Here is a 17,862-nt window from a genome sequence, read left to right on the forward strand (position 1 = left end):
GCCTCGCTGTTCTCCTGCACCGCCTGGATGCCGCTATTTGGCACGTAATGTCCTTCAGTCTGGGGTGTACTGCACATGTGTAGCCAGGCTGCATGCTTGCCCTGATTGCCCTCCCGTTGCTGTGATGGGTGTGTGATGGGGGTAGCATGCAGCAAGACGATTCATGCTCCAGCTGGCCCTTTCGGAAGGACTTTACAGGTCAAATAGCAGAAGATCCAGAGGGCGCAGGAGGATGGTTAGGAAGATATCAGCCTGAAGGGGGCTGGAGGAAGCCCTAGCTATGTATATTTTTTTTTTATATCCCCCTGTCCCGGGTACACTTTAACCAGCCACAAGAGGGCAGGCAGGGGCTTGAAAAGACACCAGAGAAGACAGACTCAGCTATAATCATTCCGTAGCAAAGCCAGACTGAATGCTCAGTTGGGGATTCTTATCAGAGGTGATAACAGTCAGATTAAACAGAGAACAATGAAACAAAGAGCAGGGTAGGTGTTTATTGTCATGTTCCCACTGATTTATAAGGTAAAATACATGAGGTACATGGTTCTCTTTAAGGCCTCCTAACCGGCTTAGCGCTGGTTAGTGAATCGAGGCCAAGGTGTTCAAATGTGTACTGCTCTATGAAGAGGGGAGGTGGGCAAATGAGCTGCAGCATGCTGTAGGGACTTCCTTTGAAAATCCAGCTTGGACCAAAAAATATTGGGCAAAGCAATGTGTCCTGGTAGACTGCACAGTAAGATATCAGGAGACACCACTAAACAATACATTTCCACTCAAGATGATCATGAATGAGGAAAATCTGTGTAAGTGGCTTTATGTTCTCGCTTCCAGAACCTTAGCAAATTAGTCTTAATGTGTTTTTGCTATATAGATATGGGGGAAACAGGTTTATATGTTGTTGGTCTATGTCTATGCTTTAGAACATTGTTAAACACAAACATGTTCCCTCAGAAACTGGCTGATGAAAGCAGGTCCAGCATGTTGGGGAAAAGTTACAGTGAAATGAAGACACCACGGCACTCCATATCTGGGAAAAGTTCCACTGCAGCCACTCCGCACAACACCAGCGTGGCCGTATATGAGGTAAGCCTTCCCTTCTACAGTATGGGAGTCTTTTAAGGTCGCAGCAATACAAAAAGATCCTCAGTGCTGCAACCCTAATTACGCAGTACCAGGGGATCCACCAGCCAACACCTGGACCCACCAAAGGTGCAACACCCAACCAAATAAATAAGCGACTCGGTCTCCACTTTTCGGTCTATGCAATTTTTTTAAAGTGCGCTTGTGAAAGGCCAGATAGACCAAAATAAAGTTAAACACACAAAAAAAGCATAGAAAAATGCAAACTAGAAACACAAACACATAAACACACACGGCAGAAAACTCTTGGTTTTTCGCACAGACGAGTGTGCTCCCAGCCTTGCACTGTTGTGCTGAGTCCTTTACGGAAATGGAGACGGCACCCATGCTGATGGGAAGTCACATCCGGATCGCTGTACCTGTGCCACGCATGGCTATGGAGATTTGGATGCAGCAGGCAGCATTGTTTCCCCTACCTACAGTACAATGATGTCAATAAGCTGCATTTCTGCATCTAAAATTGCATGTGGTACCACTGAAAATTTGGCTGCAGTGGAAACAGGCCATTAGTGAAGATTATCCCATCACTCATTAGACTTCATTGTACTATGCAGATGATGAATGATGTCAGTAGTCTCCAGCCCTGTTTAGAATAAGCTGTTCAAGCAAGAATTAATGGCTGCTTTCACACTCTTTTTCAAACTAGCTTTCTTTTCTGTCTAAAATGTACTCTTTTTAGATCCTTAAAGGGAACCTGAGGTGAGAGACACCCATATTTATTTTCTTCTAACCACTTCCCAACCACCAAATGCCATATGGCAGCGGGAGAGCGCTCTGTTGTACCTCTGCGCCGCGATATGGCATCACCTCGCAAAAAGCGCAATTTGATGGGAGCTTGCACTCGCACGGCTGATCATCGCTGTGCACGATTTGATGGGAGCTTGCACGGCTGATCATCGCTGTGCACGATTTGATGGGAGCTTGCACTCGCACGGCTGATCATCGCTGTGCACGATTTGATGGGAGCTTGCACTCGCACGGCTGATCATCGCTGTGCACGATTTGATGGGAGCTTGCACTTGCACGGCTGATCATCGCTGTGCACGATTTGATGGGAGCTTGCACTTGCACGGCTGATCATCGCTGTGCACGATTTGATGGGAGCTTGCACTTGCACGGCTGATCATCGCTGTGCACGATTTGATGGGAGCTTGCACTCGCACGGCTGATCATCGCTGTGCACGATTTGATGGGAGCTTGCACTTGCACGGCTGATCATCGCTGTGCACGATTTGATGGGAGCTTGCACTGGCATGGCTGATCATCGCTGTGCACGATTTGATGGGAGCTTGCACTTGCACAGCTGAGCAGCGCTGGCAGGCTGGTTTTTGTATATATTTATACAAATATATTTATATGGTGCTGCCATCTTACGCAGCACTGTACAGAGTAGAGCCTTAACTGTCCCTTGGAGAAACTCAAAACCCAATCCCTATCATAGGCATATGTCTATGTATGATTCAGGGGCGTAGCAATAGGGGTTGCAGAGGTTGTGACCGCATCAGGGCCCTTGAGCCAGAGGGGCCCCGTAGGGCCCTGCCTCAACTGCAGTATTAGCTCTCTATTGGTCCTGTGCTCATAATAATCACTTCTATAGATACTTTGAATAGTGGTATTCATTAACAAGCTATTTCCTATCCCCTTCTTGCACCTCTAACACTGTGGTTACCATTGGCAGGTTTTGGTGCGCCGTATCAATGGTTATGTATAAAGTTCTTGGGGGCCCCATTGTAAAACTTGCATCGGGGTCCACAGCTCCTTAACTACGCCACTGGTATGATTAGTGTAGTGTATGTATCGTAGTCTAGGACCAATTTAGGGGGGGAGAAGGGAGGGAGGCGGGATGCAAAAATTCCGGTCTTTGTTTTATAAAAATATATATATATATATATATATATATATATATATATATATATATATATATATAAATTGCAGCTGCAATCAATTACTAGCAAAATAAAGCTCTATTAGTGTGGAGGAAAAGGGGGTAAAATTCATTTGGGTGCTAAGTTGTATGTGACCGAGCAATAAACTGTTAAAGTTGTGAAGTGCTGATTGGTAAACATGTCCTGGTCACTGGGGGGGTATAAACCTCTGCTCCTCAAGTAGTTAAACAGTGCTCATTGCCTGGCTATCCTGCTGTTCCTCTGCTTCTAATACTTTTAGCCATAGAACCTGAGCAAGCATGAAGATCAGGTGTTTCTGACTGAAGTCTGACTGGATTAGCTGCATGCTTGTTCGAAAGTGAGTGACTCAGATCCTAATGCAGCCCAAAAAATCAGTAGGACAGCCAGATATCAATATGTCTCTTACCTTGGGTTCCTTTTAAAGGCATTTCTTCTCCTTGAGGTGTAGAAAGACCATAGTGTTCAAATCTGTAGAGTTATTCCTCCTACAGTATGTTCTGCATAAACCTATGGAGAAGCTGATTGGTTTCCGTGGTGTACAGGTTTCTACACTCCTCCTCAGTACACTACACTGCAAACACCAAGTAGCTTTGCTTGTGTTTTACTGTTGGGTAGGGATGTTCGGAAATGTCCATCTCCGTTTCCATGGAAATTATGATTTCCGACAATGGGGTCAATTCATAAAGCATTCCCGCATGCGGTAATGCTCAAAACAGATGACTTTACTGACCACTTAACAAAATGTCAATTCATAAAAGCTGTTACCACAAGAAAAGCTGAAATTCCTGAGCAGTGAGGTAAATTACTGCCTTGTGCGGTCATTATCTCAACACATGTCACTAAATGTCAATTCATAAAGATTAGAGCAGGTGATATTGGAACGGAGAATACCACCTGCTTTGAAGAGGTGATAAGGATGCGAATAACAGCAGAGTTATTGCAGCAGTGGTGAGAGCAGAACAAAAAAGGCTTCCCAGGATACCCCAGGCTGTGTTTGTTAACTTCTTGGGTAGCTGTTTTCATATGTTTTTTACATCAGAAAGCCCGGCATGTGCAACATTTCTTGAAGTTCTTCTAAGCTGTGGCAATTAAATAGATTGTTTAGAAAGACTAATAGACAGATTCACGGCAAACAGTTTAAAGGCAGTTTTAAAAAAATGCACATCTAATGGGAAGTAACGCTTGTAAGGCTGTCTCTGCATGGAGAAAATGTATCAACTCAGCCAGCACCGCCAGCTTAGTTCTATAAATCCCCGAACTTCTATCGCAACTGTAAACATTTTTTCCCCACACAGCCTTTTATGAATTGACCCCAAAGCCAGTTACCGATTTCCATTTTTCTGGATTTCTGGTTTTCCATTTCTGATTTCCGAGAGAGAATGCAAGAAAAAAAAATGACAAAGAAAATCGGAAATCAGAAAAATGGAATCTTGTGATTCAAAATTTACGTGATAATTCTTCTCTTTCTGATTGGTCCAATGCTTCCAAGTTCTGTGATTGGATTAAAATTACCCAGTTGAGGTAAATAGGATTTCCGGGGAATTCCTATTTCCGTTTTCTGATTTCCGAATTCCAATCGGAAATGTGGAAATTTCAATTTCGCAGAATTCTAATCAGCATCTCTAATGATGGGTCCTAAGAGTGTACACGTTTCTGTCTCAGTATGTTGCTGAATTTAACCACTTTCTTATTCTTGCCACGCTTATCTACGTCCCTGTATACTTCACTTCAGGCACAGGGGCGTAAATAAGCGTCTCTGTTTACTTACCACCGCCGCTCACAATAAACGCATATCTCCTGTTTGCATTCACCATAATTCTGTCTCTCCATGATTGGGGAATGAGAAACAGCTGTTCTCAAACCCAATCAATGAATCAGAGCCTCCGTCCACTCTGATTTTAAAATAAAACTGACGTAAAAACCACGTGTAAACACTCAGGTCCGTCTCTTATTTATAGAACATGGAGTTAGTGTAGCGCTACACCCAAATACAAGATAATACATTTTCACATATAAAAAATAAATACATGTTTATTCTTTTTTAACTCCTTACACCGCCTGCCCCATAGTTACCAAAATAAAATCCTTGTTAATTTTTTTTAACTACAATACATAATTTAAAAAACTACATAAAAAATTACCTTAGGGACTTTTTTTAATGTGTAGGTCATGAGGGTATATTAGTGTCGCTTTTGTAAATAAAGGCTTGTAATTATTGTTATAGTATATAAAAACATAAATATAAAAAAAAAATAAACATAAAAATAAAATATTATCACCAGACATTGTACTAAGAACACAATTTAAACATTGTAATAACTGGGACAAATGGACAAATAAAATGTGTCTAGTTTATCAACAATAGCACATTTTATTTTTAAACTACAATGGCTGAAAGATGAGAATGCATATAAAATAAAATAATTCTTAGCAAAAAAAAGTACCGCCCAAAGAAAGCCTAATTTGGCCCACAAAATGTAATATGTACTGTAGATCATTTGAGTGTGATAATTAGTGAGAAAGTTATTAGTGAATAATTACTCTGGTTTTTAAGGGGGGAAAACTTGTGGTAGGGAAGTGGTTAAAAATAAAATGCTAAGGCATATTTGTAGGTGTTTTCCTGAGGTTCTCGGACTCTACAGCTATGCATGAGATGGACTAGGTTGTATTCTGTTAACATGGAGGAGCAACATAGACATCCTGTAGCTGCAGCATTGTATATATCCCCTCTAAAGAAATTTAGGCCAACTGTCAGCAGGTAAATAAACAGCAAACTGGACCTATCATGAGACATTCTCTTCTTCTCTTTTTTTTTTATATCAGGGAGATTGGGTATGGGTTAAGAAATTTCCTGGTGAGAAACATGGAGATATCCGACCATCTACAAAAAATGCCTTTTGTACGGTAAGTGAGAGCAAATTGCATGAGTTTTTTCCATATTATCAAAGATAGATTTCAAGGTACACAAGCTGTAGAAATAATATGTTTAGAAGCCAGTAGCAGACCGACAACTCCTTTATGTGGCCTGCCACTGAACTGATGTGGCTACAGACATTGCACTTTTTTGTCTGCTCAAAAAGTAGCAATGAAGCTGAAGTCAAATGTGCAGCTGTGCAATGGCTATATGGTAATTAAAGGATAATGTCCATCTTGTACAGGGTTGTTGAGCTCCAGCCCTGGAGGGCAATAGCCATGCCAGTGTTTAGGATGGACTGAGAAATGGAGACATGTGATCTACTTGATGAGTGACACCATTTTTTGATTTAGTCCCATCAAGCTGTGCCAAAAATGTGTGAGGACCTGGGCCATTGAGGAGTGGTTTGACATCCCTGATCTAGACTAGTATCAATTATAGCCATTGGGCATATCTGGTTAATATAGAGCCTGTGGCAAACACTAAAATTGTGCCCCTGCAGGTCAGAGTCCCCTTCCCCTCTAAAAACAGCATCCTTTCTCGCGTACATGTGTTATGGTTGCCTGTCTATTTTGGCTCAGGATATTGCTGAAGTTACTCTTTTGGAAATATCTCTTCTTATTTCCTGTCTTTACTCTTTTCTAACACTAAGCCAAGTGCACCCAACATACATAAGTAGCCATGTTCCCCAGACAACAGAATTAATCTGATCTGAGGTCTGAGTGACAGAGAGGCGCGGGAGCACAGCACAGGAGCAGGAATGGGGGTGCAGCATAAAGGCAGGAATGGTGGTGGAGCACAGAGGCAGGCATGGCACTGTGGTGCTCATGGCACAAGCCATGCCTCCACTGCTCTAGATACGCCACTGTAGCCATATATAGTGGGAGTGTTATTAATCTTCCACCAAGCATCATTTTGTCTGACCAATGCTCCTGGCACCATCATTCTACCAATCTCAAAATCTGCAACCTTAACAAATGCTCTCCAAACAGTCGTCTCTCTGCTACTTCACAATTCTCCTCATTTGGCACCCACCTCAAAAATGTTAAAGCCCAACTAATATTTTTTTATAATAAGAGGCTTTTTAGAACTTGAAAACAATACCCAAAATACTTGTATGCAGTTTTTATCTGTGCTGGGAGAATCTCTTAATTATCAAATGTGAAGATCCTCTTCACTACTGCAATGGCTGTGCCCACCAAGCTGAGGGGCGCCCATTCCATTGCTGTTTCTGTTCTCCAATCGCTATCATTAGGCTGCAAGCACATCACTGGGTTATATGCATGCTGGCAAATTGTGATGAGCAAAAATTTTGCTTAATCGTAATTTGGTATCGTAATTACAATGCAAAATCATAATGCAACATTTTGGGTAAAATCATAATTAATTCATTTGTAAACATATTCAGGAATTGTGATTTCTCAATTTGCTTAATTTTTTGTGCAATTTTGAGCCAAATGTAGTGGTTTTAGTGATTTAGAATTCAGTGTTTTAGTGGGAATTTAGTGGTTTAGTTGGGAATTTAGTGGGAATTTAGTGGTTTAGTGGGGCATTTAGTGGGAATTTAGTGGTTTAGTGGGGCATTTTGTGGGAATTTAGTGGTTTAGTGGGGCATTTAGTGGGAATTTAGTGGTTTAGTGGGGCATTTAGTGGGAATTTAGTGGTTTAGTGGGACATTTAGTGGGCATTTAATGGTTTAGTGGGACATTTAGTGGGCATTTAATGGTTTAGTGGGGCATTTAGTGGGAATTTAGTGGTTTAGTGGGACATTTAGTAGGCATTTAGTGGTTTTGTTGGGCAAAGCTGCCATACATGCTATTATCACAAATTGCTATGTATGTTAAGGGGAATAGGGGGAACAAGGGGACAAAAAAAATTCTCAAACCGACCTATGTAAAATCAATTTTAAAAATGCAAAGGAAAAATTGTTTTCATTTTTTGTCATTTTTCTGAGTTTAAAAAACATTTTTAAATCAATGTTCTCAAAACCTACATGTGAGAAAACGCGGAGGAGCCGCCGCCATGAGCCAGCGGCAGGAGGCTCCTTCCGCACACAGCAGTCACTCGCACGGAGAGGCAGCCATCTCCTCGCATCATGAGGCGGCTGCCTCTGTGCAACAGGTTGCGGAGCATGGCGAAACCGCCGCGTTGGACGCGGCGGTTAGCACGCATGTCCCCGCTGCGGAGACACCGCAGAGCGGGGCTGTGGTGGCTGGGACACGTAGTCCCTCAAGGTTCAGAGTGACGCGCGCGCGCGCACTCAGACAAGATTTATTACACCCAGGAGGGAGTCAGCTGACCAGGCAGGTCAGCTGACTCTAGCTCTACTCCCCATTGGTCCAGCTATTAGGGGGGTGCTGGGGGACATCTGTGGTATATATACTGCTGGCTGTTCACTCATCTCTTGTCTGGCGTTGCGATCACACATGTGGGAGCATCCAGATCCGTAGTCAGATCTGTTAGTGTGCCGGGACCAGCTGGAGCTGTAATCCTACACTAAGCTAGATTCTGTTGATTGCTTAAAGTACTAGTTTGATTGTGATTATCTGTTATGACCTTTGCCTGCCTCGACTATCCTTCTGAACTCTGACCTTGTACCTCGTTATATCTGATACTCTGTTGCCGAACCCCGGCTCGTTCCTTGACCCTGCTTCTGCCTCCTGATTTTGTACCCCGATATATCTGATACCCCGTTGCTGAACCCTGCCTGTACTTTGACTCCGCCTTTGCCTCCTGATCTTGTACCTTATCTGTCCGTGTGTGTACGACCTGGCTTGCCCGACCTCGAGAACCGACCTTATTGTTAGAGGCGGTTCCTCGCTCTGTTAGTAATCCTTCCTCCTGAAGGTTACTTCCAGTCTGTCCTTCCTACTGTCAGTCTGACTCCTCCCGTCTTGGAGAGCTCAGATCTGCGGAAGGAATCTGTGCAGTCCTCCTTGCTGCACTGAGGCTTGTCCTCTGTATTACTGTTGCACCAATCACAACACTCTACTCAGGTGATCAGAGGTTAGCTAGTATATTGGATTATCGGTGATACTGCAGATCACATATAATCTGGTATACGTCTGTATTTCCTGTGATACTGCAGATCACCGGTAATCAGACCTCTCTGTGCTTCACCGATCGTTACAGAACGCCAGACTAAAAGACAGATGGAACGCGCTGATCCTCTGACTGCGCTTGCCACTTCGGTGGACAGTATCCATCAAGCACTGGGCCAGCACAAAGCCTTAATTGATGCCTTATCAGGCTCAGTGCGAACCCTCCAGACGTCAGTTGATGCAGTGCGATCCCCTCCTAGTGACGACATACGTATGCCTGTACCTGACAAATTTTCCGGCCACAAATCTAACTTCCGGAATTTCAGGAGTAGAGTATTGTCGTATTTCGAGTTGAGACCCCGATCCTCGGGGACTGAGACCCAACGGGTCATCTTTATTAAAACATTGTTGACTGGGGACTCCCAGTCCTGGGCATATAATCTGCCTTCTACCGATACCGCTCTGACCTCGGTAGAGGAATTCTTTAAGGCCATGGCCATAATCTACGACGAACCTGACCTTGCTGCGTCCTCAGAGCGGAAGCTCAAACTTTTGCGGCAAGGCAGAGGTTCGGTCGAGGATTATGCGGCGGAGTTCCGTAGGTGGTCAGTCACCTCTAGATTTGATAACTTCGCCTTAATGGATTATTTTTTGTCTGGGTTGTCGGAGGAGGTCTCCGACTTAATGTTAACCATACCCGAGCCCAAGACAGTTGATGAGGCCATATCATCGGCCATTCGAGTAGATCGCAGGCTACGCCATCAGAGGCAGGCCAGGGGCAGTCACCGTGTCAGGGTGACTTCGTACGCGGCACCGGTTGCTGCATCCTCTGTAACAGCGTCTCCGCCTGTCTCACCCTTCCCGGCCTTGCCTCCACCAGAGCCGATGCAAATTGGTCGATCAAAATTGACCCAGGTGGAGCGAAGGCGGAGGATGACGGAACAACTGTGCCTATACTGTGCAGAGGCAGGGCATAGGGTGCGAAACTGCCCTAACAGGGCGGGAAACGGGTCTGCCTAGGAGTAGTGGGGGGTGACACCCTAGGCACACAAACCTCACTCCTTAAAGAGAAAAAATTACTTCTCCCTTGTACGGTCACATGGGATGATAAGTCTGTTGCCACTGAAGCTTTTATTGACTCCGGTTCAGCGGCTAACTTTATGAACTTTGAGTTTGCTCAGGAGTTGGGTCTACCACTCACTCCCGTGAGACCCCCCATTCAGGTCACGGCAGTTGACGATTCCCCTTTGCAGCGGAATCGTCCCCTGTCACAGACTCCGCTTGTGAAGCTCACCATAGGGGTATTGCACGGGGAGCAGTTACAATTTTTTGTTTTACACATGTCCACCTCCACTATTATCCTAGGCATGCCTTGGTTGCAGGTTCATTCCCCGCAGATAGACTGGGCCACAGGACAGTTGACAGCATGGTCACCTCATTGTTTCCAGCAGTGTTTGGGGAGACTGACATTAGGTCTAACTAAGGTACAGGTGGAAGGTATACCGGAACAATACTCAGATTATGCCGATGTGTTTTGTCCCAAGGCCGCGGATAAATTACCCCCGCATCGCCCATTTGACTGTCCCATTGACCTTCGTTCCGGTTGTATGCCTCCTCGAGTCCTCGAGGCCACCTGTATAACTTGTCTGGCCCCGAGAAACTAGCCATGCAGGAGTACATCCGTGAGAACTTGGCAAAGGGCTTCATCAGGCCGTCCCGGTCCCCCGCTGGGGCAGGCTTCTTTTTTGTTAAAAAGAAAGACGGGGGTTTACGGCCTTGCATCGATTATCGTGGCCTCAATAAAATCACAGTGAAAAATTGCTACCGTTACCACTCATAGACGATTTGTTCACACAGGTCACTGAGGCTAGGATATTTTCAAAGCTGGATTTACGGGGGGCATACAACCTGGTGCGTATAAGGAAGGGCGATGAATGGAAGACGGCCTTCAATACCCCTGATGGGCACTACGAGTATAGGGTGATGCCCTTCGGTTTGTGTAATGCCCCGGCCGTCTTCCAGGAACTCATCAATGAGGTTTTTCGGGAGGTATTGGGAAAGTTCGTTTTAGTCTATCTAGACGACATTCTCATTTTTTCTAACAACCTCCCGGAACACAGAACCCATGTCAGGATGGTATTAGACAAACTGAGGCAGAATCTGTTATACGCCAAACTCGAGAAATGTATTTTTGAGGTCACGTCGGTTGCCTTTCTGGGGTATATAATCTCCACCTCAGGTTTGTCTATGGATCCTGCCAAGGTCTCCGCGGTCCTGGAGTGGCCGCAGCCGGTGGGGTTAAAATCATTGCAACGGTTCTTGGGGTTTGCGAACTATTATAGAAGGTTTATTAAGGGGTACTCCACAGTAGTCGCCCCTCTCACTAGCCTTACTAAAAAAGGGGCAGACACCACTTATTGGTCTCCTGAGGCCTTACAGGCTTTTTCTAAGTTAAAAGGATTGTTCTGCTCAGCACCCATACTCAGGCACGTGGACACTTCTTTTCCGTTTATTGTTGAGGTAGACGCCTCGGAGATCGGGGTGGGGGTTGTGCTGTCCCAGCGTTCTGGTCTCCAGGGTAGACTACACCCGTGTGCCTATTTTTCCCGAAGGTTCTCTCCGGCAGAGAGAAACTACGACATAGGCAACAGGGAGCTCCTAGCCATCAAATTGGCCTTCGAAGAGTGGCGTCATTGGCTAGAGGGAGCTGAGCACACTATCACGGTTTATACCGATCACAAAAACCTGGAATACATCGAGGGGGCTAAAAGGTTAAGCCCAAGGCAGGCTCGATGGTCACTATTTTTCTCGAGATTTACATTTTTGATCACGTATACGCCAGGTAGTAAGAATACCAAGGCAGACGCACTTTCTAGGTGTTTTGAGCCGGAGACAGCACAGCCCTCTGTTCCTGAGACCATTGTCCCACGAAGTGTGGTGTTAGCCGCCACCGAGACCTGGGAGGACTGGAAAGAGACTTTGAGTCCTTTTCAGCAGGATATCCCAGACGGGTAACCAGACGGGGTATTATTTGTTCCGTTACCATTCCGTCTCCAGATCTTGGAGATGGTTCATTCCCATAAGAACGCGGGACATCCGGGAGCGTCTAGAACGCAGGATCTTGTGGCCAGATTTGCATGGTGGCCTTCGCTAGCCGCTGACTGCAAAGAGTTTGTCAGGGAATGTGCGGTGTGCGCGAAAAGCAAGCCCTCCCGGCTGGCATCTGTAGGTACTTTGCAGCCTTTGCCCACCCCGAGTGAACCATGGACCCACTTGTCCATGGATTTCGTGGGAGAGCTTCCGAGATCTGAAGGCATGTCAGTTATTTGGGTGGTGGTCGACCGTTTTAGTAAGATGGCCCATTTCGTGCCTCTAAAAGGACTCCCCTCGGCTCAGGAACTGGCCGATTTATTTATCATCCATGTCTTCAGACTGCATGGCATTCCAGAAGACATAGTATCCGATCGGGGAGTTCAGTTTGTTTCGAAATTTTGGAAGGCATTCTGTCACCAAATGGGCATGAAATTGTCATTTTCCTCGGGGTACCACCCACAGACAAATGGCCAGACGGAGAGGGTCAACCAGTCGTTAGAACAATTTTTGAGATGCTACGTTGCCGAGGCACAGAGTGATTGGGTTAAATATTTACCTTATGCAGAATTTGCCCACAATAACTTAAAGAGTTCGTCCTCAGGTTTCTGTCCATTTCAGATTGTGACAGGTAAACTGCCTAAATTCTCCCCATTGCCAGTTGCGGCCACTCCGTTCCCAGCCTTGGAGACGTGGCTAAGGTCATTTAAGGACATGTGGTGGACCATCAAGAACAACCTTGTAAAAGCTTTCCAGAGTCAGAAAGGTCAGGCTGACAAGAGACGCTCGTTAGAGTGGAAATTCCAACCAGGAGATTTGGTTTGGGTGTCAACCCGTCACCTGACCCTGAAACAACCCTCTGACAAACTTGGTCCCAGGTTCGTGGGTCCATTTCCAGTTACTAGGAGGATCAACAATGTCACATATACCGTTGATCTTCCCACCAGCATGCGCGGAGTAAGGTCTTTCCACGTATCACTTCTCAAACCCGCAGTCCAGGTGGGTCCCACTCCTCCTCCTCCTGTCTTAGTCGATGCCCAACCCGAGTATGAGGTGGAAAAGATCATAGATTCACGTACTGTACAGAACTCGGTGCAGTATCTCGTACATTGGAAGGGGTACGGCATTGAGGAGAGGCAATGGGTACCTGGGAACCGCATGCATGCGGACGAGTTAGTGAGAGAATTTCATGCCGTACATCCAGAAAAACCTGGAAGGAGCTGTCCGGAGTCCACTCCTCGGGGGGGGGGGGGGGGGGTACTGTGAGAAAACGCGGCTCCTTCCGCACACAGCAGTCACTCGCACAGAGAGGCAGCCGTCTCCTCGCATCATGAGGCGGCTGCCTCCGTGCAACAGGTTGCGGAGCATGGCGGAACTGCCGCGTTGGACGCGGCGGTTAGCACGCATGTCCCCGCTGTGGAGACACCGCAGAGCGGGGCTGTGGTGGCTGGGACACGTAGTCCCTCAAGGTTCAGAGTGACGCGCGCACGCGCACTCAGACAAGATTTATTACACCCAGGAGGGAGTCAGCTGACCAGGCAGGTCAGCTGACTCGAGCTCTACTCCCCATTGGTCCAGCTATTAGGGAGGTGCTGGGGGACATCTGTGGTATATATACTGCTGGCTGTTCACTCATCTCTTGTCTGGCGTTGCGATCACACATGTGGGAGCACCCAGATCCGTAGTCAGATCCGTTAGTGTGCCGGGACCAGCTGGAGCTGTAATCCTACACTAAGCTAGATTCTGTTGATTGCTTAAAGTACTAGTTTGATTGTGATTATCTGTTATGACCTTTGCCTGCCTCGACTATCCTTCTGAACTCTGACCTTGTACCTCGTTATATCTGATACTCTGTTGCCGAACCCCGGCTCGTTCCTTGACCCTGCTTCTGCCTCCTGATTTTGTACCCCGATATATCTGATACCCCGTTGCTGAACCCTGCCTGTACTTTGACTCCGCCTTTGCCTCCTGATCTTGTACCTTATCTGTCCGTGTGTGTACGACCTGGCTTGTCCGACCTCGAGAACCGACCTTATTGTTAGAGGCGGTTCCTCGCTCTGTTAGTAATCCTTCCTCCTGAAGGTTACTTCCAGTCTGTCCTTCCTACTGTCAGTCTGACTCCTCCCGTCTTGGAGAGCTCAGATCTGCGGAAGGAATCTGTGCAGTCCTCCTTGCTGCACTGAGGCTTGTCCTCTGTATTACTGTTGCACCAATCACAACACTCTACTCAGGTGATCAGAGGTTAGCTAGTATATTGGATTATCGGTAATACTGCAGATCACATATAATCTGGTATACGTCTGTATTTCCTGTGATACTGCAGATTACCGGTAATCAGACCTCTCTGTGCTTCACCGATCGTTACACTACAAGGTCCTTTTTTAAAAAAACATATTTTGTTTTGTTCTCTATCTTCTTCTTAACATGTGTAGCAATTTTGGTGATGATAGCACGTATGGGAGCTTTGCTATGTACCTCTAAAGATGGCACACAATTATGCAAAAATTATGCAAAAATTATGCGAAATTACAATGGATTACATGGAATCAGTTGAATGTTCAAATTGTAATTACATATAGCCATAATTGCGAAAATTTACACGAAATTTAATGAATCGTAATTAACATATTACGATCATTGCTACTGGCAAATGACAGTGAATGGGTGACAGGTCTACCAGGAGAGCCAAGCAGTATATCTATACATCTCTTGTTTCTAAATTGCCAAATGGTCTGTAAAGATTGGTAAGAGGCTGAGCAACAGTAGTTTAAATATGTACTTCGATTGTAAGCTTGTCCATAGGTATTTCTCTTCCCTTGTATGTGTTTTAATTTGAGTTTGGGTTTATGTTTTACTGATGTACACCTTCAGATGATAGGTCATTAATTTGTTGATCAAGGGAATGTTATTTGTGTTCTTCAGCTTCGTGACCTCCGCCACGAGAATGTGAACCTTTACCTGGGGTTGTTTCATGACATGGGTGTCCTAGGTGTGGTGTCGGAACATTGCTCTCGTGGAAGCCTTGAAGATCTCATTCATAACCAAGACATGAAGCTTGACTGGATGTTCAAATCCTCCTTGCTGCTAGATCTTATCAAGGTAGGAAGACTATACAACTTTAACTGAATGAAGTTCCAGTTGGACATTCAAGACTAACTTAGATCAAAACTATTATTAAATATTAAAATCTAGTGCCTGACACTAGTGAACTCATTTATAGCTAAGCATGTATGGGTTGATAGTAGCATGAGTCCTTGATCAGAAATTAGTGTTTTTTTGGTAATTTGTTTGCATCCTCTAATTGGCCAAATACTTCAGAGTTGACTCTGCATTCTCTGATTGGTCCAGTGCTTCCAACTAGTTCTGGGATTGGGCTAAAATTACTGAGTTGGGTACTGCGGTATTTCCACAGAAATCTGATTTCCAACTTCCAGTTTCCAGTTTCAATCAGAAATTTCTTTTGTCCGATCGGAAATGCAGGAATTTCAATTCCGCAAAATGCGAATGAGCATCCCTATTTCAGCCATTAGAGTTGTATAATCAGAATATCTCAGATTGATAAGATTACTGTGAGCTATTTTAATTCCATCACGTCACTCATCCAAACCAGCTTTCTGCATTACATATTCGGCATGACGGACTGTAGCATCTTTTAAATTACATCATTTCAGTAAATTTAACATGGGTCACTTCAGAGTCATTTTATGGAGTCTATCATGATTTATTTTTAGTTAGGCAATTGATGTGCCTAGTTTCCAGAGTCACAGGTTGTTGTGCTTTGAGCATACTGCGTTATAGGCTTCGCTTGAGGTCATAATATTTATTATTCATTTCTGCATATTTAGGGCTTGAAGTTCCTCCATCACCGGGAAATTATTCACGGGCGTCTGAAGTCCAGGAACTGTATTGTTGATGGGAGATTTGTCCTCAAAGTAACAGACCATGGAATGGCTGAGTTGTGTGATGCGCAAAAACTAACACCAGCAGAGGCCCTGCCTGAAGGTACTGCACCACAGATCTCAGGTGACATCAATGTAGGCAGTCCTTGACTGGACTTCATGGTAGACCTCAGCTTTCCCATAGATGGACTCCTTATCTTAAAATTGCTCCCTGGGTGTAGATCTCCTCAAAGGGCTAAAGATACAGACAGGACAGTAGTGTATTGAGGTTGACATACAAAGTATGGAGAACATGATCCAGCAACCTGGGACTGGATTAAAAAAGTGTCTCCTAAGAGATGGCAAAGGTTTTCATTCCTCAACTGTGTCATAGTATATTGCTGAAAGGTTAGTGAAGGATCTTAAAGTAAAACTTGAGCTGAAAATATACTCACCTATGTAAAGGGAATGTTCTGGATCCCATACAGACTTCCTGATCCTCTCTTTGTGCTTGAATATGCCTTTGGGAGCCCTGAGTATGTAAAGAAACTCAGGGCATCCCTCGCCATCCTCCTGCAGTCTGCCGCGCATGCGCAGAAGACCCAGACTGGACGTGACTAAGCCTATTACCGAGGCTGATGGGGGCTCAACGGGAGACCGCGGGAGGACGGTGAGGGACGCATCCGTGCTTATGGGGCTTGAGGAAGACCCGGTTAAGTAAAAAATCTTTCACATGTTTCATCTCTGAGTCTCTTTAAGAAGACGAGCAACTTTGCACTCGTGCATACAGGTGAAACTGAAAAAATTTAAATATCATGCAAACATCCATTTCTTTCAGTAACCCTGCAAAGGGTTTCTACTTTATATAGTAATTTCACCTTTTAAAGAGTAACTCCAGTGAAAATAAAGTAATAAAAAAAGTGCTTCATTTTTACAGGTATTATGTATAAATGATTTAGTCAGTGATTGCCCATTGTAAAATCTTTAAAATCCCTGATTTACATTCTGACATTTATTACATGGTGACATTTTTACTGTTGGCAGGCGATGCAGCTGCCGCATGCTTTTTTGGCAGTTGGAAACAGCTGTAAACAGCTATTTCCCACAATGCAACAAGGTTCACAGGAAACTGCCAGGAGTACCACGGTCCTCAGAGTTTCTTGTGGGAGGGGTTTCACCACAATATCAGCCATACAGCGCCCCCCTGATGGTCTGTTTGTGAAAAGGAATAGATTTCTCATGTAAAAGGGGGTATCAGCTCATGATTGGGATAAAGTTCAATTCTTGGTCGGAGTTTCTCTTTAAGTTGATTTACTGAAATAAATAGATTTTTCCATGATATTCTAATTTTTCGAGTTTCACCTGTATGCAGTGTGGATGCTCCCGTCTTCAAGAACACTCAGGGACAGAAAGACTTTTGAGGATTTCTGAAGGCATCACATTTGAATAAGCATAGAAAGGGAATGAGGATTTGAAGAGAAGACCTGGAAGGCTCAATGAGGTTCAGACCCTTCCCTCTCCATGGGTGATCTAATTCTGGACTGCTGGTGTTGATTTAAAAAAAGTTCTCACTGTGGGTATCAGCATGACTGCAGTCACACAACCTCTAATTTACTAACCTTTCAGCAACTCTGCTGTCTTTCAGAAGGGCATCTCCAAAATGACAGGTCTTGTGGGGTTTTCCCAGTATGCGGTCGTCAGTACCTACCAGAAGTGGTCCAAAGAAGGACATGATCATGGGCACCCAAGGCTTATTGATGCATGTTGAGAGTTAAGGCTGGCCTGTCTTGCTCCACAGAAGAGCTACTGTAGTATGAATTGCCGAAAAACATAACTGATATTTTCACACTTTATCAATAAAATGCCTCTTGAGCCACCAGCAAGCAATAAAA

At 44.9% G+C, this 17,862-nt stretch overlaps 1 protein-coding gene across 1 annotated transcript in view; it reads left to right on the forward strand.

Moving 5' to 3' along the window:
- Nucleotides 1–17,862, forward strand: part of GUCY2D (guanylate cyclase 2D, retinal) — a 604,889-nt gene that overhangs the window by 559,778 nt on the left and 27,249 nt on the right. The window contains exons 7-10 of the mRNA XM_068274020.1: nucleotides 952–1,083; nucleotides 5,871–5,951; nucleotides 15,015–15,191; nucleotides 15,938–16,094. Of these exons, the coding sequence (XP_068130121.1) occupies nucleotides 952–1,083; nucleotides 5,871–5,951; nucleotides 15,015–15,191; nucleotides 15,938–16,094 (547 nt within the window). The remainder of the gene's footprint in view (nucleotides 1–951; nucleotides 1,084–5,870; nucleotides 5,952–15,014; nucleotides 15,192–15,937; nucleotides 16,095–17,862) is intronic.

Source organism: Hyperolius riggenbachi, chromosome 3 (assembly GCF_040937935.1).
Source record: "Hyperolius riggenbachi isolate aHypRig1 chromosome 3, aHypRig1.pri, whole genome shotgun sequence".
Lineage (NCBI taxonomy): Eukaryota > Metazoa > Chordata > Amphibia > Anura > Hyperoliidae > Hyperolius > Hyperolius riggenbachi.